Source organism: Onychomys torridus, chromosome 3 (assembly GCF_903995425.1).
Source record: "Onychomys torridus chromosome 3, mOncTor1.1, whole genome shotgun sequence".
Classification (NCBI taxonomy): Eukaryota; Metazoa; Chordata; class Mammalia; order Rodentia; family Cricetidae; genus Onychomys; species Onychomys torridus.
Window position 1 is genome coordinate 6050371 of NC_050445.1, and position 23838 is coordinate 6074208.

Sequence of the window (23838 nt, forward strand, 5' to 3'; positions counted from 1 at the left end):
TTGTGCCACCACTGCCCAGCTGCAAGACTTATTTCTTGACAACACCCCCGTTCTAGTGCCGGCTTTTTCTGAGATGCTAGATGGAAAGACCTTTGATATAGGGCCTCCTCATGTTCAGTAATAGTCTGTCCTGTATGATAAAAGATTAGTAGGCGGATGGCTAAAATTTGGGACAGAGTTTATGAAACTATGTACCTTTGAGGCCCTTGACTCCTGAAATTATGTGTATCCTACCAGAAAGGTAAATGTATTGCTGACACATACCTGTTGGGCATACACGCTCTATCCTTTAAGAAAATGAGACAGGCGGTGGTGGCGCACGCCTGTAATCCCAGCACTCGGGAGGCAGAGGCAGGTGGATCTCTGTGAGGTCAAGGCCAGCATGGTCTACAGAGCTAGTCCAGGACAGCCTCCAAAACTACAGAGAAACTGTCTCAAAAAAACAAAACACACACACACAAAAACCCAAACAAACAACCCCCCCCCAAAAAAAGGCAGGGCTGGAGTGAGTGATGGTTCAGCGGTTAAGAGCAGTCAGTGACTTCTCTTCCAGAGGACCCAGGTTCAATTCCCAGCATCTAAATGACAGCTCACAACTATCTGTAACTCCAGCTCCAGGGGGTCTGGCACCTTACACCAATGTGAATTAAAAAAACAAAAAACAGCAGGGTGGCGGTGGCGGTGGTGGTGGTGGCTGCTGCACACACCTTTAATCCCAGCACTCAGGAGGCAGAGGCAGGCGGATCTCTGAGTCCGAGGCCAGCCTGGGCTACCAAGCGAGTTCCAGGAAAAAGGTGCAAAGCTACACAGAGAAACCCTGTCTTGAAAAACAAACAACAACAATAAAAAAGGGGGTGGTGGTGGTGGTGGTGGTGGTGGGGTGAGGAGATGACTCAGCAGTTAAGAGCATTGACTGCTCTTCCAGAGGACCTGGATTCAATTCCCAGCAACCACATGGTGTCTCACAACCATCTATAACAGGGTCTAATTCCCTCTTCTAGCATGCAGAGCTCTTACTACATAAAATATAAACAAATAAAACATTTTAAAAACCAGGGTAAGAATGGTGATGCACACACTGTTGGAGCCCAGCTCTCAGACAGGCAGGTGTATCTGTCAGTTGATTGTAGAGTGCCTTTTCAGAAGCTGTGCAATACTGTGAGAGTAGAAATTACTAAGGGGAAGCTTTCCTGGAAAACTTCTCTAAAGCGACCTCATGACTTAGCAAAAATTGCCTTAGATTTGGTTAGAGTGCTTGCCTACCATGTTAAGTCATGGTTGCCATCACCAACACTCTTAAATGACTTGGGCTGGAGCGATGGCACAGTTAACAGCTGGTGCTGCTGTTACAGAGCATCTGAGTAGTTCAGTTACCAGCATTTTCTCCCAGCTCACAAGACCTATACGCAAGCTCCCAGAAATGCAGCCTTGGGCCTCCTCAGGCACCTGCATTCATATGTAAGTTGAAAATTAAAAATTTTTGTATTTTACTTTACTGGAGTCTGACCATTAGAGTGTACTTTAAAATTCAAACCAGGTGTGGTGATGCACACTATAGGAGTTCCAGACTGGCCTGGTCTCTGCCATCCTGGTCTACAGAGTGAGTTTTAGGACAGCCAGGGCTGCTCAGAGAAACTCACCACCCCAATTATTTATTTTATTTTATTTTATTTTCCCGAGACAGGGTTTCTCTATAGCTTTGGAACCTGTCCTGGGACTCGCTCTGTAGACCAGATTGGCCTTGAACTCATAGAAATCTGCCTCTGCCTCCCGAGTCCTGGGACTAAAGGCCAGCACCACCACCGCTTGGCTCCCAAATTATTTTTAAAATATTCATACATAATGGGCGATGGTGCCGCACGCCTTTAATCTCAGCACTAGGGAGGCAGAGGCAAGACAGGTCTCTGAGTTCGAGGCTAGTCTGGGCTACAGAGTGAGTTCCAGGAAAGGTGCAAAGCTACACAGAAAACCTGTCTCAAAAAAAATACACACAAAACTATTAAAAAAAAAAAAAAACAGTTCTATATAGCAAAAGCTACACAGAAACCCTGTCTCGGAAAAAAAAATACACACAGAATTATTAAAAAAAAAAAATAAACAGTTCTATATAGCAGTACCAGCATCAGGAGTTCAGGAACAACCTGGGCTACTTACTAGATCCTCTCAAAAAAACGAATCTCCCACCTCCCCCACAAAAAATAGTGTGAGTATGGGAGGTATGGGGAGAGAGAAAGACAGACAGTAAGGTGTTCAGACTTTTCACAAGGTTCTAACAGAGACATGATATACTTGTGCCCGAAATTCATTTACTAACACACACAACAAAAATTTTTATTTATCTATTTATCTATCTAATTTATCTATCTATCTATCTATCGTTTAGTTACACTGATGATATTCATTAATTACACTCATTGATATTAATTACATTTGTGGTATTCATTGATTACATTTACATTACTCATTCAATAATTATATTTATGTTATTCATTAATTACATTAATTGTATTATTACATTCATGATATGTCCTGATATTACTGTGGGTTTTTTCCATCACACAAAACAGATTCTGTACTTAGGAAATCATTGCTCTATATTCCTTTCTTCTCCATCTTGAGATAACATCTACTCTTTCAGTCTCCATGAATTTGTATATTCTATATATTTCATGTAATACAATTCTATAGTATTTGTCCTTTTTTTGAATGTAAAAATATTTTATGTACAACTGCAGGAGAAAAAATATACAGATAGTTTGAACATGAAAACAGGTTATAATTTAAAAGTCCAGCGTTATTTTAAACAGTAAAATATTTTCTCAGTGGTAGTGCTGAGTGCTTTCTGGCATATGGGAGGTCCAAGTTGAATGCCTAGCACCACCAAATGCCACTCCCCCAGCACAATGAGAGTTGAGGGGACTTTAACCTCCTTTCCCCCTTTTAATTTTTTGAGAAGGGTTCCTCTTTTTAGCTCTGGATGGGTGTCCTGGAACTAGCACTGTAGATCAATCAGGCTGGCCTTGAACTTGAGATCCATCTGTGTCTGCCTGCATAGTGCTGGGATTAAAGCAGTTTGCCACCATGCCTGGCTGAGTTTTGGCATTTGATTGTCAGATCTCTATGGGACAGTACATTGGGAAAGGGCTTCTGGTAGGTGTTCTGGATTCAAATAGGATAAAGCTTGTTCCTTGTTAATGTCTAGTGTATATTTGGGTGCTGGATAACATTTTAGTATTTTACTGATTTGTTGTGGCTAGTCTAAATTCATTGTAAGTGGCTAAGCAACTTTGAGTTGACATTGTAGAATAATACATAGAATAGTAGCGTGTTTGAAGTGTGTTTTGGGGGGCTGACATCAGTGGAATATTGTCTTGGAGAATTGAACCAGCCCGTGGGTACTCCTTAGGACAGGTTCCCTGGCACTCCAGTGGCAGTCTTTTCTCAGTAGTTTGGTTCTTCGTTTCTGTTTGTTTGCGTGCTCGCCCTTTGTTCCTTGCTGCTTGCTTTTCTGAACGTAGTTTAGTTTTTTGCTGCATGCAGTCATCTCAGTAGAAGCACTGTCAGCTGTACCCAATCTCCCCCATCCCTAGTGGCCCCTGCTGGCCTTCCTGTGTTGAAAGAGTAAAAACTGGAAGACAGAGTCAAAGCTTGGTTTTTAGTAATCTCATCAGAAAAGGCCAACAGTTAGTTGGAAAAAGGACAAAGGGTAGATAAGCAGCTCATAGTAATCAAAGCTGGAGGATTTTTCCCCCTTCCAGACTTTATGGTCACAAGCTTGCCATATATCATACATGCAACGCATTTATGCTTGTCCGGGCTTGTGCATTTTGGGCAAGTGCTTTGCCTCAGAGCCACATCCTCTGTAGATGGTACTAACATGTAAAGGTGCTTAACTACCAGGGCAGAAGATCCAGCCTTTTCTTTTGTCATTTTGACATAGAGGACAAAGTAGCACAGGATGAGCTTGAAGTCCTTACCCAGGTTTCCCCTGTGGAGTGGATGAGATTAAAGGCCTGTCTGTGCTGTGTGCCTCTGTCACTTCCCTTTTGGCAGTACTAGATATTGAACCCAGGCCCTCTGGTGTGCCAGAGTAGCCCTCTACTAAGTGACACATGGCAAAGATGGAGAAGGGACAGAATTGTTTCTGAAGCTGATAGTAAGGTCAAAATGAAAAGTAGTTCCACCTCTGGCTGTTGAGCTAAAATAGTGTTTGGGTAGAACCCAGAGCCTTGAATATTTAGCAAACAACCTTCTAGTCAAGTACTCTGCCGCCAGGGCAGTGACACCTCCTTCCCTCCCCCAGTTACGAATCATTTCTTTATATATTCATATTTATATATTTGATAGCCTTGTTCTTCAGATCCCATTTCTCTCCCTCAGTGCTGGTCATGAATTGCTAGGAACTGAACCCAGGGCTTTGTTCAAGCATCTGCCATCCAAACTGTAGCTAGGATTATAGGTCCGTACCGTTAGTCCCTGCTGTGATGGAGAAGTTCTATAATCTAATCAAAGACTTTCTTCCTTAGCAGTGCATCTGCCTCAGGCTGCTACCCCACTGTCTCTTGGGGCCACCCTCCCCAACTAGGAAGGTTCTTATTTGGGGTGCTGCTGTTTTCAGGGGACTTTCAGCAATTTCTTTTCTTTTTTTTTTTTCCTTTCTTTTTTTTGGTTTTTTCGAGACAGAGTTTCTCTGTGTAGCTTTGAGTCTTTCCTGGAATAAACAATGCAGCCCAGGCTGGCCTTGAACTCACAGATCTGCCTGCCTCTGCCTCCCAGTGCTGGGATTAAAGGCATGCGCCACCACCGCCCAGCCAAGCAATGTCCTTTTTTGAGTGTGTGTGTGTGTGTGTGTGTGTGTGTGTGTGTGTGTGTGTGAGAGAGAGAGAGAGAGAGAGAGAGAGAGAGAGAGAGATCACTATGCACCTGGCTGCCTCCAGCCCCACAGCCCCAACCCTGTGTGCTAGGATCAGAGGTGTGCCCCACCATGTCTAGCTTCTAGCAATGTCTTGCTTAAATGGTCACAATTTGGATATGTGGGTGCTTTGGTTGGTACCTGAAGAGTAGCGGTCCGATAGCCACTAAACCCTAAAGCACAAGGAACAGACGACACCTGATCCATATCCACAGAGAAGCTAAGGGCGGGAGGAAAGGGCATGAATATCTTGACTCATTTGTTAGATATTTCTCAGGACACCCTTGTTTTGGTTTATTTTTGGTGGTTCCAGGCAAATGTTCACTCAGCAAGCTGGATACCTCCAATAGGAATATGACAGGTACCAAGAGAAATTGTTAGATTAGGAAAATGATTAATTTATACATTGAAAGATTAATTTTGAGATAAGATCTAATGCTGGCTGGCTTAGATCTACCTGCCCCTGCCTCCCCAGTACTGGAATTAAAGGTGTGTCCCACTATGCCTGCTTTTTAAAAACTTGGCTAGCTTGTAATTCACAAGCATTTATAGTATGATTTGGTTGTGCTGTCCTAGTAGAAATATTTGCCAGCAGGAAGAAAAATCTCTGTTTTGGTCATCTCTCCATCACTGTTTTTTGAGGCATGCTCTCACTATTTAGCCTTGGATAGCTTAGAACTTGTTATGTAGACCAGGCTGACTTCAAAACTCAGAGATCCACCCTGGTTGTAGTGGCGCACATCTTTAATCTCAGCGCTCCGAGGTGGGGGGTCAGGGTCAGGGGCAAGTGGATCTCTGTGAGTTCAAGGCCAGTCTAGTCTACAGTGAGTTTCTAGGACAGGCTCCAAAGCTACACAGAAAACCTGTCTCAAACCAAAAACAAGGGTTGGGGATTTAGCTCAGTGGTAGAGCGCTTGCAAGTGCAAGGCCCTGGGTTCGAGCCTCAGCTCAAACAAAACAAAACAAACAAACAAACAAAACCCCCAAACAGAACAGAACAAAACAAATAAACAAAAACCTCAAGAGATCCCCAGAGGGAGGTTAAAGGTGTTCACCCCACACACCCCAACCACGTTTACATTTTTGGTGGGGCAAATGTACATTTGAGTTTTTGTTTGCTAGTACTGATGTTTAGAATTGGAAGGTGGTTTTAAAGTAAGTGTTGCAGGCAGTGGTGGCAAGCGCCTTTAGTTCTAGCACACAACAGGTAGAGGCAGACAGAGTTTGAGGCTAGCCTGGTCTGCAGGTCGATTTCCAGTTCTGAGTCCTGAGCTTACATGGGTGATTTCAAATGATAGGTAGAAATGGAAATGAGTGATTAAGGCTGTGGAGAAATAGTTAACTGGCATTGACCATTTCAAGGGGTTTGGTGCTTGACAAAATGGGAGCTGTAGCAAAGTGTCAGGTTTTCCAGATTGTTTCAACTCAAGGGGTACTCTTTTATTTAAGATGAACAGCATTTGTTGGGCAGTGGGGGTGCATGTCTTTAATCCTAGCACTTAGGCAGAGGCAGGGGGATCTCTGAGATGGAGGCCGGCCTCCAAAAGCTACACAGAAAAACCCTGTCTCGGCGCCCCCCCCCCCCCCATGCTGCTTCCAGTCCTTTGCATCTGCAACTCTGATCACTTAATGAAGTAGGGAGGAAGAGGTGTTGGTTTTTATGCTGCTTTTGTTTACTGATGAGCCCTTTTGGTTTCTGGTAGACAGACAGTTGTGCTGTTGGGTTGTGTGGGAGTTGATTGCCTCTTCAGCCATCAAGTTTGGTTGGTTTGGCAGGACTGGCTGAATTTACTCTGCTAGCTATCCTTATGTCTGTCAGTGTAACTTCTGGCAGGAAGGAAGCCTTTTCTTCCTTTCTTTCCTATTTTCTTTCTTTCTTTCTTCCTTCCTTTTTTTTTTTTTTTTTTTTTTTTTTTAAGATTTATTTATTATGCATACAGTGCCAGAAGAGGCCACCAGATCTCATTATAGTTCGTTGTGAGCCACCATGTGGGTGCTGTGAATTCAACTCAGGACCTCTGGAAGAACAGCCTGTGCTCTTAACCTCTGAGCCATCTCTCCAGCCCAAGGAAGCCTTTTATAATTGGGTGCTCACGGCTTCATCTTGTAATTTACTGGATTTAATACCCACCCCCAACCCCTTTTTTGAGACAAGGTCACTTTGTAGCCTTAGCTAACCCGGAACACCCTATGTAGACTAGAATGGCCTGGAACTGAAAGAGATCTGCCTGCCAAGTGCTGGGATCAAAACCCTGCACAGTTGACACCAGGTCTACCTAAGCTTTTGTGAACATTCCTTGAAAGTATTCCCACCCACAAGCATGCTTGTTTCTCTTTCTGAGATATCTATCCCACACCTTCCACCTCTTAGGACATCTGTACACACATATTTTTGCAACAGCCTTTTATATATATAAAATTTTTATTTATATATTTTTTGGTTTTTCAAGACAGGGTTTCTCTGTAGTTTTGTTGCCTGTCCTGGATCTCGCTCTGTAGACCAGATTGGCCTCGAACTCACAGAGATCTGCCTGGCTCTGCCTCCCGCGTGCTGGGATTAAAGGAGTGCACCACCACTGCCCGGCTTAATTTTTATATTTTTAAGATTTACTTTATGTGTCTGAATGTTTTTGCCTGCATGCATTAATCTATGCAATGTGTGTGTGCCTGGAATGGGGTTACAAATGGTTGTGAGCTACCATGTGGGTCCTGGGAGGTAAACCTGAGTCTTGCAAGAGCAACATGTCTTCTTAACTCCTGAGCCTTCACTCCAGCCCCTAATTTTTTAAAAAAACGCATTCACTCTTAAAAAGATTTATTTATTTATTTTTTATTTATTCATTCATTCATTTATTTATTTATTGTGTACACAGAAGAGGGTGCCAGATCTCATTACAGATGGTTGTAAGCCACATTGTGGGGCTGGGAATTGAACTCAGGACCCTCTGGAAGAGCAGTCAGTGCTCTTAACTTCTGAGCCATCTCTCCAGCCTAAATTTTTTAATTTTTTTTTTTTTTTTTGAGACCGGCTTTCTCTGTGTAGCCTTAGCTGTCCTGGAACTCTGTAGATCAGCCTGACTTCAAACTCACAGAGATCAGTTTGTTTCTGCTGAGTGCTGAAATTAAGGGAGTATTCCTCTATCACCAGGTCCAGTTATGTTTTTTTTACGTTTTTTTTTTTTTTTTTTTCTTTCTCTGGTGCTGATGACCAAATCCAGGGCCTTACACTTGGTAGACAGGCTCTCTGCTATTGGACATCTCCTGTCTTTATTTTGATATTATTTGATAGTTTTTTTTTTTTTGTTTTTCGAGACAGGGTTTCTCAGTAGCTTGGAGCCTGTCCTGGACTAGCTCTGTAGACCAGGCTGGTCTCAAACTCACAGAGATCTGCCTGCCTCTGCCTCCTGAGTGCTGGGATTACAGGTGTGTGCCGCCACTGCCTGGTGATAGTTTTTTTTTTTTAAAGATTTATTTATTTATTATGTATATAGTGTTCTGCCTGCATATATGCTTGCAGGTCACAAGAGGGCACCAGATCTCATTACAAATGGTTGTGAGCCACCATGTGGTTGCTGGCAATTGAACTTGGGACCTCTGGAAGAGCAGCCAGTGCTCTTAACCGCTGAGCCATCTCTCCAGCCCTATTTGGTAGTTTTGTGTGTATGTTTTTGAGGTAGTGTCTCATTGTGCAGCCAGGGCACAAACCTGGAGGGTAGGATAATGGATGTTTGTCACCAGTGGTATTTGCTGTAGGAAAAGATTTTGCTTTCCCATTCTGCCATGTCAAAGCTGTTTTCAAGCCTCAAGGTCTTTTATTTCTTATGAAGATGAGTGGGAGTTTTTCTTGTTTTCCTTGCTGAGGATGATACAGCCTTTGAGGAATCCCATTTCTTGTAGGGTTGGTTTCCTCTGCCTAAACAGTTGAATTAGTCTCTAAACCTTGAATAAGAATTGCACAAGGAGTATATAATCCCCGCACTCCAGAGGAAGAGGCAGGCAGATCTCTGAGCTTGAGGGTAGCATGGTATATAAGGAGTTCCAGGGCAACACAGAGAAATCCTGTCTAGAAAAAAATAAAAAACCCTCCTGGGGCTGGAGAATGGCTCAGACTTTAAGAGCACTGGCTGCTGTTCCAGAGGAACCTGCTGGTTCAATTCAAGCACCCATGTGACAGCTCACAGTTGCCTGTAACTCCAGTTTCAGGGGATCTGACACTCCCACACAGACATACATTCAAGTAGAACACCAATGCACATAAAAAATAAGAAGGAATCATTAAAAAATTAAGAAAAAGAATGGCGCAAAGGAATTGTGGTTTGTTTTTCTCAATTGGGAAAGTAGAGGTATACAAATAAGGTGTTTGGGGTTTGGGAAAATGGCTCAGTTGGTATTCCAGTATGCATGGCACTATGCCATGTTTTATTTTTGTGGGCATGTTCTCACACCCTAGGCAAGAAGAGGACATCGGGTTACCTTGTTGTAGTAGGTAGGTACTGGGAAGCAAACCGAAAGAGAATGATCAAGTTATTTACAGTATTAAGGGAAAGCACGTTGTTCAGAGAACAGTGAGACCTCCCACTGGAGGTAGTTAGAAGCTGAATGGTTTCCATTGTGCGTCTGTGGAGACCAGGTGTAATCCACAGGTGAAGGAAGTTGTGCTCAGTTCCTGCTGTCAGCTGAAGGCACAGTCTGTAGGATGGCATTAGAGCTGTGCTGTGTTGGTTTGGTAGTTGGGTCCTGGACAGTAATTAATTATATGACTGGTCAAGCATGTTCTCTTCTGAGTAACTGCAGGCAAGGAGGCAGGCTGAGGAAGAAGGGTGCTTCACATTGAAGGGATAGTGTGGTTTTCCTTGCAGTCTTTCTTGCCTAATGCCTGGTGCAGGAACTCATCAGAGGAGGGAAGTAACCAAATCTCCCCAAGTGCATTGTGGTCTAGGAAAGTAGATGTAGCCAGTCCTTTGTCAAGTGGTACCTGATCTTTGCCCCAGAGTCGAGTGACCTTTTCATAGTTGAAGCTATTATTAGGTCATTTCCAAGCACTTTTTTTTCTGTATAGATTTTTGAGAATGATAACCCCTCAAAAAAACCCAAAACAATAAACAAACAAACAAACCAAAAAAAAACCCCCAAGCTTTCTCTATGTATCCCTGTCCTGGAATTTGCTCTGTAGACCAGACTGGCAGCGAACTGAGCTATCTTCCTGCCTCTGTCTTCTAAGTGCTAGGATTAAAGGTATGTGACTATAGCCAGCTGGGAATGAATGAGCCCTCCCCCTTTCTCTGTTTAACAGCCTTGGCTGTGCTGGAACTCACCTTGCATACTAGACTGGCCTCAGACTCACATAGAGATCCACCTGTTTCTGAGTGCTGGCTGGGCTTAAAGGTGTGAGCCACCACCGCCCAGCTGAGAATGATTCTTGAACACAGTTTCTGGACAAGGTCCTGCTCTACATATATAGGCTGGTTACCAGAAGTTCTTTCTGGGCCAGTAGGTGCTGAGAAGGAACCACCTCTCACCTGTTCTCACACCTTTCACTGTGATTGGGCAGTATTATGGACTGAAATTTTTTTTTTTTTATTTGCAGAATTTGTTCCAACAATCTGTTAAAACATGGTGGATTACTATGAAGTTCTGGGCGTGCAGAGACATGCCTCACCTGAGGACATTAAAAAGGCGTAAGTGATTTCATTTCTGAAATGATATTCTGTACCATGGTTTATTAGTAATTGGATAATGTAACTTGTGTCACCTATTAAACTTTGATTTTTGTTTTCCTTTTTAAAAATTAGATTTATTTTCTGTGTGAATGTTTTTTTAAAATATGGATGGTTCTTAGGTTGACCTCACATGCGTACACACACATATGTGTGTCAGAAAGGAAAACTTGATAACTCAGACTGATTTTAACAGAACTTAAGAACATTTGCCTTTGCGTGGTAGAGGCCTTGGGTTCCATCCCCAGTTCCTGGTACTATTTATATTTACTTGGTGATACTTTATTATGCACCCCCCTCTTTTTTTCAAACCCAGGCCTGTTGTTTCTACTGAACTGTCTGTATCTGTACCTCTTCACCATGATTTTTAAAAAAGTTGGTGTATTACCAGTTGAGTCTTGTGTTCTAGTTTATTTCTGTTGTTGTGACTTATATCCTGAAACAAACAGTAGAAAGGGGTTTGTTTCAGGATATAAGTCACACATAGTCCAGCTGTGTGGTGCTGCTGGTGCTGCTGGTGCTGGTGCACGCCTTTAATCCCAGCACTTGGGAGGTAGAGACAGGTGGGTCTCTGTAAGTTCGAGGCCAGCCTGGTCTACAGAGTGAGTTCTAGGCCAGTCAAGTCAAGAGAGACTCTGTCTTGAAAATAAACACAAACCACGCACGCACACGCACACGCAAATAAACCAACAAAAAAGTTAGAGTCCATGATTGTGGGGAAGTCATGGCAGGATCCATAGTTAAGATAGATGGATGCATAGATGGCTGTGTTGTTGCCCGTACTTAGCTTGATTTCTCTGCAGTTTAGGACTTCTGCCTATGTATGGAATATGATGCTGTTCGATGAACTATTCCCTTTATTAGTCAAGAGGTCTCTTCTCTCCTGTTCGAATCTAATTTTTATCAATCTTGATGGCATCCATAGCTTTTCTCCTGTAGCAAAACCTCTTTCCCAACATAACACACATCCTGGTTTCCAATGTGAGGTCAGCACATCTTTAAAATAGGCAGACTGGGGTTAGAGAGATGGCTCAGAGGTTAAGAGAGCACCTGACCTCTTCCAGAGGTCCTGAGTTCAATTCCCAGCAACCACATGGTGGCTCACAACCATCTGTGATGAGATCTGGCACCCTCTTCTGTATACATAATAAATAAATAAATCTTAAAAAAAAAAAATAGGCACTGATTTAATTCAGGTTTTTGTTTTTTGTTTTTTGTTTTTTTTTTTTTTTTAAAACTAACCAATGTCTCCATAGCTGTCCTTTCTCATTAGCATTTAAAAAAATTAAAGTTAATAAAGCACCGTGGAATCTATCTCTGGGAGATCTTCATTACTCCTTTCTGTTTATTAAGCATATCTTGTAAGTGTGATTAGATCTTTCTATAACTGCTTGTCTTGTAGCATTGTGTGGTATACCTGTAATATGCTTTATGTTGTAATATGCAAAAACCTTTCATTTTACTAGAGACATGTCTTAATTTGTTCAGGTATTCCCATAATGGCCATAACGTCTAATAAATGTGCAATTACAGAATCAGCCTTTTCAGAACTTAAAGCAGTTGCTCATTGAAATCCTGAATCTATGGTATGGTACACATACTTTAATTTTCCAAACTCTGTAAATGAAACACATCCATTTTCTAAATTTTATTTCTTTGAGTACTCTTTGGGTTACTTCCTACAGAATGGAGTTTGGTTTTATGAAGAACAAGTAGGACATTTCCTTTACAATTCTTTTGCTTGTTGCCAAATAATAGAAAAAAATTCTTTCTTCGAACCTATGGTGTTTTTTTTTTTTTTTTTTTTTTCTTTTATGAAATTCTGAGGCTTTTAGCTCATTTCCTACCAATAGCTGATTAATTCCATCATTACTGTGTGCTAAAGGGCCATGTAGACCTATATCAGATCTGTTATATGTTATGTACAATGGATGATTTCTGTTTCTGATTAATTATTGTAGCTGAATAAGTAACCAACCAAGTTAATTCTGAATCATTTGGAATAAGTTCAGTGGTTTCAATATGTAAAAAAAAAAAACTCTGCATATTGAGTCAGTAACTATGAGGTTCTGGAAAATAGAATAATACTGTGAGAATAGCATATAATTCTGACTTTTGAACAGAATCATACATAGGGCTTTGAGTCCCTTAGTTTTACTGACTTATAACCGGCCTTTCCTCATTTACTTGCATCAGTATAGAATGTAGGGCTCCAAAAATTGGTGTTTCCCTGCACAATGTCAGGGAGGATCCAATTAGTTCTTTTTATAAACTGAAGTCTCTTGCTTGTGGGTTATTTGTTGCTAATTTCTCCCAAGAAATAATAATAATAATAATAATAATTATTATTATTATTATTATTATTATTAATTTGGAGCTGAGGATCAAACCCAGGGCCTTACGCTTGCTAGGCAAGTGCTCGACCACTGAGCTAAATCCCCAACCCCCAAGAAATTATTGCAAGCTCTTTGCCAGTGTTCATTTTCTGCCTATAACGAAGAAATTTTAGCATTATTAAAAGGTACTACAATTTCTGCTGGTTCTATTCCTGCTAATTGATGAAGTCTCAGTTTTCCTTTCAGAATCAATTCATAAACCTTTTCTATATAAACCTTTAGTTATTTGCTCTGTGTGGCAGAAATATCCGTTCTCTCTCTGCATAAGAATTCCTGTGGGAGAGTGTACAGAAGGGAAAATAACCAGAATACAGTCAGGCTCTGGATCCAGACGATCCACGTGTGCATCTTCTCTTCTACCAGAGCCAGTCCTCTCTCAGCTCAGCTGATCATTTTCTTGGACTATTTAAGTCCTTATCATCTTGCAAGGTTTGAAATAAATTACTTAGTTCTTGAATTGTTAATCCAGTTGTGGGCCATAGATAGTTAATATCTCCCAGCAACTTTTGAAAATCATTAAGAGTGCTAATATAATATTAATTTCACCTAATGGTGTAGGCCATTTTCTTGCTTAAGGATAGGTAGTTTTTTTCCTCATCTTCTCCCCCCCCCCCCCCCTTATTTTGAGGCATGGTCTCACTGTGTATAGCCTTGATCACTATGTAGATCAATTTGTTCTCAAGGCACAAACCCTTCTGTGCCTGCTGGGATTAATGGTATGTATACCACACCCAGCTCCTTGTATCAGTTATTAAAGTTCTACGGACTTCATATGTGCTCAGTATACACCCATTTCATCTTTCAAGGTATCGGAAACAGGCACTTAAATGGCATCCGGACAAAAATCCTGAAAATAAAGAAGAAGCAGAGCGGAAATTCAAACAAGTAGCTGAGGCATATGAGGTGTTATCGGATGGTAAGTCCATCTGAGCTTGTGAAGGGCTCTCTGAGGGTGAGTCAGGACAAGTCTTTTCAGAGATAGCAGAAGACAGACAAAGTATTTGTTTCCCTCCCGGTTAGATTGCTCCCCCTTTCTAAAAAGGGTTCATTTTCTTGTGGATGTTGTATCTAGTGCAGTTAACTACCAGTGCTGAGGAGCTATAGGCTATGGGGAGATTTTCCTGGCTGGAGTTGAGGGAGAGCTGGGTTTAAGAACTTTTGTGTCTATTCCTGAGCATCTTGACCTTACCTCCATTGTTCTACTACCGCAGGACTTTATTAATGGGATAAGAAAGGGATTGAACATTGTGCTCCAATTTAGACTTTGATTCTCTACTCTGGATCTAGAGCATAGGCATTAGGTGCCTTTGTGAAGATGGGTTGTATTTTGCAATTGGGGCAGCCATCAAGTTTGAGTTTGTGGCAAAGGAAAGATTTGCATCTATAGGGCTGGGGACAGTGCCAGAGACTGGAAAAGTACTACCCGCATCCTAAGCGCTATCCTGTTGGGTGGCTTGGTATGAGTCAAGGCAGAGGGTTGACTTCAAAAGGTCTGTATTGATTCACTGACCACAGGAAATAACTAATAGTTTCTTATCATTAAGAATCTGTTTCTGGAAGGAACCTGAGGTAAAATTCACTGAGCCAGCTTATTGGCATGCAACTCCTTGCATTATCTATGCTCTGAGGTGTCCCCTTCTCCCCATTTTTAAAGGCAACCCTGGAAACTTTACTTCACAAGTATCCTTTTTTTTTTTTTTTTAAACTTAGGAAAACACTGATAACTGAAATCTTAAAAAAATGTGACAATGTCTTCACATTGTTGGGACTTTTGAGCTCTAGTGGCTGCAGTCTGGGCCTCAGAGCTTGTGTCACTGCTTACAAGGACTCTTCTTACTCAAAATGGGGTTCTTTGTTATTTGGTTTCCCCAGTTGTAGACTAGGGGCTTTTTGGGGAGAGCAGAGTGATGTCTGTAAGTGGCAGCTGTGCTTTTCTGCCCTAGTCCAGAATGCAGAGGCAGCAGGGACTGTGTGGGTACCGGCACAGCACCTGTGAGTCCTGTGTGCCTGTGTACACAGGCAGTCTCCTTCTATGGAGTGTGTTTAGCTGCTTTCCACTCTACCCTTAGCGGCCCCTGGACTTTGTAGTAAGTAAGCTCCAAGCATTTGTAGCACTTAAAAGTAGGTTTTCAACTGGACGTGTGTGTGTGTGTGTGTGTGTGTGTGTGTGTGTGTGTGTGTGTGTGTGTGTGAGAGAGAGAGAGAGAGAGAGAGAGAGAGAGAGAGAGAGAGAGAGAGAGAGAGAAAGAGAGGGGACAGTCAGTCAGTCAGTCAGTCAATTAGTCAATTGCCTTTTAAAGTCAGGGTCTCCTAACTCTGGATCTAGATTTAAAACTTGGGAAAATACTGATTGAATTTGGAAGATTTGAAAGAACTTGCCCATAATAATTGTTTTTCTCAAATTTAAAGCAAAAAAGCGGGACATCTATGACAAATACGGCAAGGAAGGATTAAATGGTGGTGGAGGAGGAGGTATGTCAATGTATTTTTTTCTTTGGAGACACAGGTCTTGACAAGTCATCTGTATTTGTTGAGTACATATGATTTGTTGATAATCAATACAGAGTAGTCTAGAAAGTGGTAAATTAGGGTAGACATGGAGGAATGCTTATAATCTTATCACCTTGGGAGGCTGAGTGAGGCAGGATAGTGCCTGTGAATTGAGAGCCTGCCTGGTGGGTGTCAGGTCACTTTGTATGATTATAGTTCTTGTGACAGGTCTTGCCTCCTTAAAGGAATAAAAACAAAACAAAACAAAAAAACAACTAAAAGAGACTTGGGCTCTGAGAGTTGAGGGCCAGCCTGCTTCATTTACATAGACCCATCAAGTTAGGATGTTTATGTTGAGCTATTTTGTGTGATAGCTAACCTTACTGTGTTTTCGGCAGTGACCCTATTCATGTCTAAGCAGCATACACTGCCTGTCTTGTGAGAAAGTAGTGCTCAGTCAATGAGCTGCTTCATTGTGGTTCTTAGAATCCTTGCCATGACCTCACGTGAGCATGTTGTACTTAAGGAGAGATTGATGGACTATGTCACCAGCTTCCATAGGCCTTTATTATAACTAGTGACAAAAACAGTGGACAGTGATTGAAATCACATGTTTTGGAGATGGAAATCTGTAGACAGTGCTAGGCAAGTGCAGTTAGCATCAATAAGGCTTATGGTTTCTAGAATCCCAGATGTGTGGAACACGTTCTCTTAGACCATGAAGCATGTAATGTTTTATGAACAAACATTGTTTAGAAACACCAGAATTCATAGACTAAACACTTTACTCTGCTTGTATAGGTGGAAGTCATTTTGACAGTCCGTTTGAGTTTGGCTTCACATTCCGGAATCCAGATGATGTCTTCAGGGAATTTTTTGGTGGAAGGGACCCATTTTCATTTGACCTCTTTGGTAAGTAACTGCTTTGTCTGGCCTGGTGAGAGCTTGTGGTGTCCTTTGCATTTAACACTGTGCCATGTTACTAACCTTTTCTCTTTATAGACCAGTGGAATCATCATATTTTCTGCCAACCTTTTCAGACCTTTTGAATTTGTGACTTCAACAATAAAAGAGTTTAGTGTATTCTTCCTCTCTTCCATGTGTATTGTTCTATCCTGTAAGTTTGTCTTTGCCCTCCAGTGAACCCAAGGTTGGGACAGGATAGGATGTTGGAAACCTGTTCTTAGATGTTTTATTTCTTGCTTTGGTGCTGAGAATTTGAACCCAGGACCTTGGATATACTGTCATTTTTAGCACTGACCTACCACCACTCCACAAGCTAGTTTTGTGAGTTTGTGAAATTCACTAAACATCATAGATGCTGTTGAGGACATACAGGTTCCATAAACAGACCCTTTTCTGACTGCAGTCCACTTAAAGAGTTGTGAAGAGAGGGTGTGTCTAGAGCCAGGCAGCAGGAATCAGGAGTGTGAGGGTGATGTTAAGGGAATGGTGCCGGTGACCAGCTGTTGGATTGTGGGAAATAGATTCTCCCATCTTTGGTTTGATGCCTGATCCTGGACTCTTAGGGGCTTGTTTGTGCACAGGAGCTTTCCATATCTTGTTGGTGTCAGTTACTAGGGATGTTCCAACATGCTGAGACGTAGTTGAGTGTTTTGACATGGGAGGTCAGGGGCGAACGTGCTGTTGCTGCCTTGCCTCTCTTTGTCTGGGTGCGCTGAAAGGGAAACACATCCTGTGTGGCTGAAGAGACTCCAACACCACCAGCGACTCCCCAAGAGGAAATAAAAAGGACAGTTGTGTCTACCAGTAATACCAGAGGGAGACAGGTGTGAGCCCCCAATATCATGATGTTATGGGTGTGAAGAGGAACAAGTCACCGTGGATCTGGTCTGGTAGGTCTTAGACTTTTCGTGGCATGGGTGTGATCCTGTAGTTGATCTCAGTGTGCATGTGCTTGAGAGAGAGAGAGAGAGAGAGAGAGAAAGATTAAGATTGAGATTGATTTTCCTTTATCCTGTCTTCCTGAGGGAAGGAAAATTGAACCTTGTTGCAAGTAAGGGTTGGGATGGACTGTGGTTTGACACTGAAGACCTGCTTGTCCCTCCCGTGTCCGTCTTTCCCCACCCAACCCCACAGGGTTTCTCTGTAGCTTTGGAGCCTGTCCTGGGACTCGCTCTGTGGCCCAGGCTGTCCTTGAACTCCTCATACTCTTCCTGAGTATTGGGATTAAAGGCGTGCACCACCACTGCACGGCAACCTGCTTGTTTTAATGTTAATGAAAAACATAAAGTTTCTTACAGACAAATTAGTAAGAGCGAGGCCTATGACCCAAAGATTGTGGGACATTTAAAATAGCAGATTAAGGAATAACTCACTAGCAGTATACAATCTGAACAGGTAAAGACACTTGTCACCAATCTGAGGACCTGAATTTGGTGCTTGAGCATTTGCATAGGAACCACTAATAAATAAACAAATAAACAAATAAATAAATAAATAAATAAATAAATAAATGTGTGTTTAAAATGTAATAATTTAAAATCTCTATTTCTAGCCTCTATGTACATACTTCAGACAAAGCAGTGAATGATTTATAATAGGCTTAGAAATGAAGATTATTGCATCCATTGTTCCAGAATGTTGAGAAGTGCAGATAGGAAAACAGGTAGACGGGACCATGCACAGCTGCAGTACCAGCTCTTGTCCATGCAGCCTACCGTGCCTTGCAATACTCTGTCTCAAGAGGCAAAACAGAACAATAAAAATCACTGTTGTTTTTTTTTTCTTCAAAAATAAGCCGTTAGTAAATCCCACCTTGGTTTGTTGTGGGACAGAGTGGTGTTGGACAGAGTCTGTTCTGATGTCCTTTCCGAGTAGAACGCTTGTGCAGTAATATGATGAAGTAGGCTAACTCCTCACTGAGAAGGTCAGGCATCTGAAGTACTGCTACATCTCCCCCCACTAAAGAAAAATTGAAGTCTGTTGTGTTGCGTGCCTCTTTATAATCTAGAACTTGGGAAACGGAGGTAGAAGGATCATGAGTTTGAGGACATCAGGGCTACATAGTGAATCTTTTTTCGAGACAGGGTTTCTCTGTGTAGCTTTGCACATTTCCTGGAACTCTTTGGAGACCAGGCTGGCCTTCAACTCACAGAGATCAGCCTGGCTCTACCTCCCGAGTGCTGGGATTAAAGGCGTGTGCCACCACTGCCCGGCTTTTTTTTTTTTTTTTTTAAATAAATACAGGGTTTCTCTGTAACTGCCCTGGCTGTCCTAGAACTTGCTCTGTAGACTAGGCTGGCCTCCAACTCACAAAGATAATCCCCTCTACCTCCTCAGTGCTGGGATTAAAGGTGTGCACCACCACTCTGGCTACATAGTGAATCTTAACAACAACAACAACAACAAAAATTAAAACAATCCCAACATCTCACCTTGGGTGGATATTGCTCATTGGTGGATGCTTGCCTAGTGTGTATGAACCCTGGATTGTGTCCCTAACACTGTCACAGAAAAGTGTGTGTGTGTTGTGTGTGTGTGTTGTGTGTGTGTGTGTGTTGTGTGTGTGTGTGTGTGTGTGTGTGTGTTCCTTTTTAGTGAATCGTGGTCAGTGCTTGTTTTCCTTGAGAAAAAGAATGGGACACTCTATAGCCTTTGGACAATTCTTTCTATGGGAGGTATATATTAGAGCTTTTAACTAGATAAGCTTAAGTTTTTATCAGTAGTGCAAGAATGTAGGCGTGTTGAGGTCTGTTCCATCTCAGGTGTGGCTCAGGTAGGCACTCCCTCCCTGCATTGCCGTGCTGAGTGTGGCAGTGATACTTCTTCAATCCATTCTTGTAGGTCTTCTAGGGGACTTCCATTTTCAGGCAGTAAGGATTTTCGCACAGGAAAAGAAGCTACTCCACGGCTACTACGTGTATGAGGTGACCATGCAGCCTGCTGGTGGTATGTGGAGTGTAGACTGGGTCGTTAGTGCAGGGCTGGGGGACCTAGTGCATGGTCAGCAGCATCCAGAGCCTTTGTAAACCCAGTCACAGTGTCTATTGATTGTAGCCAGTGAATCTTCAGTTTAAATCTTTACAAACCAAATTTATTTCTTTACTTCTTTTTTGGAGGGGGAGGGGTTTGGTTGTTCAGAGTAGCTCAATTTATTATAAATATTATAAATATCCTGGGTGCAGTATGATGTAGTGTGCTTTTTTTAGTTACTGAGAGACTGAGACAGAAGGCTCCTAAGTTTGAGGCTCTTCTGGCTTTTATAGACCTAATCCCTATCTCTTTTCTATCTCTTCAAAAGTCATTTTTAAGATTTTATTTTAAACATAGCCCAGGCTTTCCCTGTATTTCTGGTCAGCCTTCCAAGTGCTGGGATCATACAGTGTCCTTACGTCTTGTTGTAAGGTATTGTTGAGCTACAGTGTGCTCAAACTTTTCAGGTCTCTTACCCTGGTGAATGGGTTGGGGTCCTCAGATTCAGAGACCTGGAACAGGGAGATGTTTTGGGATCCTGCAGGAGCTGAAACACCTTTCCCTGTGATTAGCCACCTTTTCAGAAAAATCCCTGTAGGCAATTTCCACAAGGAGCTCAGCAGTGGAGGGGAATGTATGTGGAATGTTGAGGCCAGCTGGCCTTCACATTTCCCAAAGTATGGATCTCACCCACAAATGAGCCTTTCTTGAAATGCTGAATGAAAACAGGATATGCATTAATTTGAATTAGGATGATGTCTTCATGTGTTTTACTGACCCAGAATAATATTTTACTTGTGTCCCTATTATGTAAATGTGGTAGTATAAGACTGACAAGTACCCAGCAGTGGGCGTTTGATTCTTACTGGTTATGGCAGGAAGTATCTCTTAGAACTGCGTGGGTTTAATGCTATATTTTATTTTCATTCTCACTTTGTAATGCCCAAAACAAACTGCCTTGGACACTGTTGGCAGAGGGTCTCTCCTCTCTCTCCCACGCAGTATGCTCTTTCTTCACAAGTCTTGTGAGCTCTGGGGAAGGAAGTAGTAGGCCACTGGAAAAGGCCCATGGTATGGAGAACCTTGGGGGAGGGTGACTGTGTGGAGGGTAATTTTTTTCTGAGCCGTAATTTTAATGTAGTGAGTCAGTCGTTTTACTCCCCAGGATTCGAGGAAGTGGCCAGTGAGGACTTGGAGCCTAGTGAAGATCTAGACCAGCCCTGTTTTGAGGAGTCAGTAGAAGACGCCCTGAGTGACGAGCACAGTGAGGTTTTGGATGTGATATCCAGTGAGGAGCTGGACCTTAGTGAAGATGAGTCAAGTGAAGGCTGTAGCTGGGGCCAGGGCGGACTTCTCAGTGAGGACCTGGACCTCGTCTCCAGCGAGGAGGAGGAGGAAGCCAGTCTCGGGGATGCGGAGGAGCTCAGCGAGGAGTGTGAGGAGCTACTGAGCGAGGAGGAGCACAGTGGGCCGGAACCCGAGGCGCTGCTTGTTCACCAATAAACAAAAAGGAATGGCCTGGGTCTCTTTTATAAGAAGGGTTATTTTATTTAAAAATTATCTAGAATAAAAAGAAATTGCTTCTATCACTGCCATGTTGTATGTGGTCAGATTCCCAGAGTTGACCTGCAGACCAGGGAGGGGAGGGCCCAGATGCCCCAGCCCAGCCCTCTTTGTAGGATGGCTGGGCTGCTGTAACAGAGTACTCAGTCCTAGTGGTTTAAACAGCAAACTTCCTTCCTCAGTGCTGCAGGTTCAAGGTAAAGGTATGCCAGGGTCCCTGCTGGCTGAAGCAAATGTGCTGTGGGCAGCTCTCGGGGTCCAGTTTCTCCTGTGACCAGCGCTAATCCCTGGTCCTTGAGTTCATTTGATCTTGATCACTTCAGTGAGCTGCTAGTAAAAAAGCTCCATCTGTTGAGATGAGATTAGAGCTCAGGGAGACTCTTGGCAGTTGTTTAGTTCAATCCTAGTCTGTGTGGTTTAGGAGCTAGTAATAAATTTAGAAGTAAAGGATCTTGAAAGCTGGGGATGTTAGAGTTGGAAGTTGGAAAACAATGCAGAGCTCAGAGAGGAAGTGACAGAGCAGAGATGGCTTAACATTGCACGTGGATTGTGACTCTGCGTCTCTGGCTCCATCACAGATATCCTTACAAAGTGCTGGTTCTCTCCCCAGTGGGGTAAGAGTTAAAAGTATATAGAAACATGTTAGACCAGTTTCCTTCCAGCTAGTTAGCAAAATGCAACATTTTCATTGGCTTTTAACCCACAGTTTGCCTGTATCTTTTATTAGCTTCTGTGCTTGTTCTTAAAGGAAAATGGACTGTTGAGGTTAGAGATTAAATTAGAGATTGATACCTACCTATAAGGTAGGGGAACAGAGGCTGATTTGGTGATTTCTCTCTGGAATGAACTGGGTGATTCAAAGAATGCTGAAGTAGAGGATGTGCTATTTGAAGTTTTTTTGAGGCTTGTGTTCTTTGCTGTAGGAGCCTGACACCTGGCCACCCCCACAGTCAGTATCTTGAGGTTTTCATGTACTTGAGATTTTCCTGTAGTATTTCCTGTAGTATTTCCTGTTTAACCCACCCTCCCTGCAACCAGATGTGAAGGAAACAAGTAAGTATCTTGTTTGGTTGCACTTTTTTTTGGGGAGGGGGAGGTTCAAGACAGGGTTTCTTGGTAGCTTTGGAGCCTGTCCTGGACTAGCTCTGTAGACCAGGCTGTCCTCGAACTCACAGAGATCTGCCTGCCTCTCTCTACCTCCCAAGTGCTGGGATTACAGGCGTGCGACACCACCACCGCCGGGCACACTTTTTTTTTTTTTTTTTTTTTTTTTTTTAATTAAAGACAGGGTCCACTCCACATAGCCCTACCTGGTGACCTGGAATTTGCTATGTAGACCAGCCTAGCTTCAAATTCATATTGGCCTGCCTTTGCCTCTTCCTCCCTTAGTGCTAACTAAGATTAAAGGGGTGGGCACCACACCCAGCTTAGTTCAAATACTTTTATGTTGTATTCATGACAGAGCACTGCTCAGAGATGAGGGCAACAACCTCAGTGGGAACCCATGATGTCTTTGATAGGAAGAGTAGTTGAATCATCCCAAGCTTACTGATGTGGGCTCACGTTAGGGAACAGTGCCATTGTCTAGCTCTTTAGTTTACCTTGGGGAAGGTAAGCAGCAGGCTCACATTGTACGAGATTGAAGTTAGCACTGAGGATAGAACTAAACATCTTAGAGTAGAAAGAACCCCCGTGCCCCAAAACAGAGTCACTGAGTGCCCTAGCGTGTTTCTTCTAAGAGGAAGTTCGGGGATAATCCTGTCTCCGAGGCTCCTCATGAACTAGACCAATTATATGCAAAATCACTTAGAGGTTGGAATTTAAACATGTTCAACATCCTTTACTTAGCACCAGTCTCTCTCCATCCTGGGTGCCATGTGGGTTAGTGTGTAGTCCCTGGCTGTGGTTTTTGTTTTCTTTTGATTCCAAGTAGTTATTTTCCACTCTTGAAATGTAAAAGATACCACTTGAAAAATTGTAGTTGTACTGAGTAAGTGCTTTAATTTTAGCTCTTAGGCAGTGCGATTAGTGTTTGTTTGCCCTGTACATCTCCTTAGGATGACTTTTTTTTTCTTTTTAAATAATTTATTTTTATTTTATGTGCATTTGTGTTCTGTTTGCATGTATGTCTGTGTGAGTGTGTCAGATTCCCTGGAACTGGAGTTACAGACAGTTGTGAGCTGCCATGTGGGTGCTGGGAATTGAACCCTGGTCCTCTGGAGGAGCAGCTAGAGCTCTTAACCACTGAGCCATCTTCCCAACCCTGTATTTTTCTTTTTGTTTTTGCTTAAGAGCTGGTTTCACTGTGTGGCTCTGGCTAGCTGAGAATTTATAGTAAGCAGCCCTTTTGCCTCCTTAGCCCTAGGATTAGAGGCCCGTGCAACTGCTTAGCAGTTTTGAGTGTGAGCTTGGTTCCATTGAATTGCCTAGGCTGGCCTTGAAAACCCTAGCTCTCAGTGCTGGCATTTTAAGCCTGAGCTACTGTGTAGTATTGGTAATTTGGTTTTAAAGTCACATACAGGATTTTTAGATGCCAGGTATTCCCACAGTGTATTCTGTGTGGGTTTTTTTGTGTATGGTTTTTTTTTTTTTTTTTTATTATTTGTTTGTTTGTTTTTTGTTTTTGGTCGGCTTTTTGTATTTGGGAGTTGATCTGGAAGCACAGGGATGGAGTGTTAGGGCTATGAAAATTAGTCCATTCTCCCTGCTGGATGTGGGTAGCTGTGTGGAGTGTGTGGTTTTGCTTGTGGGCTTTCACTGGCTGGAGTTGATAGCAACATCAGATTTGAAGCTAGCAGCCCTGGGAAATTGAAAAATGTGCTTC

General features: G+C 42.6%; 1 protein-coding gene across 6 annotated transcripts in view; it reads left to right on the plus strand.

The window, feature by feature from the left end:
* The window catches only part of Dnajb6 (DnaJ heat shock protein family (Hsp40) member B6), a 57723-nt gene that overhangs the window by 7097 nt on the left and 26788 nt on the right, over nt 1–23838 (plus strand). For 5 of the 6 annotated variants that reach the window (XM_036181518.1, XM_036181515.1, XM_036181516.1 and 2 more), the window contains 4 exons: nt 10500–10590; nt 13832–13941; nt 15435–15497; nt 16317–16427. In XM_036181518.1, the coding sequence (XP_036037411.1) occupies nt 10526–10590; nt 13832–13941; nt 15435–15497; nt 16317–16427 (349 nt within the window). In that variant the 5' untranslated portion in view covers nt 10500–10525. Of the gene's footprint in view, nt 1–10499; nt 10591–13831; nt 13942–15434; nt 15498–16316; nt 16428–19322; nt 19428–20616; nt 21042–23838 lie in introns of those variants that run through there. The other variant, XM_036181517.1, reaches the window with a different exon arrangement.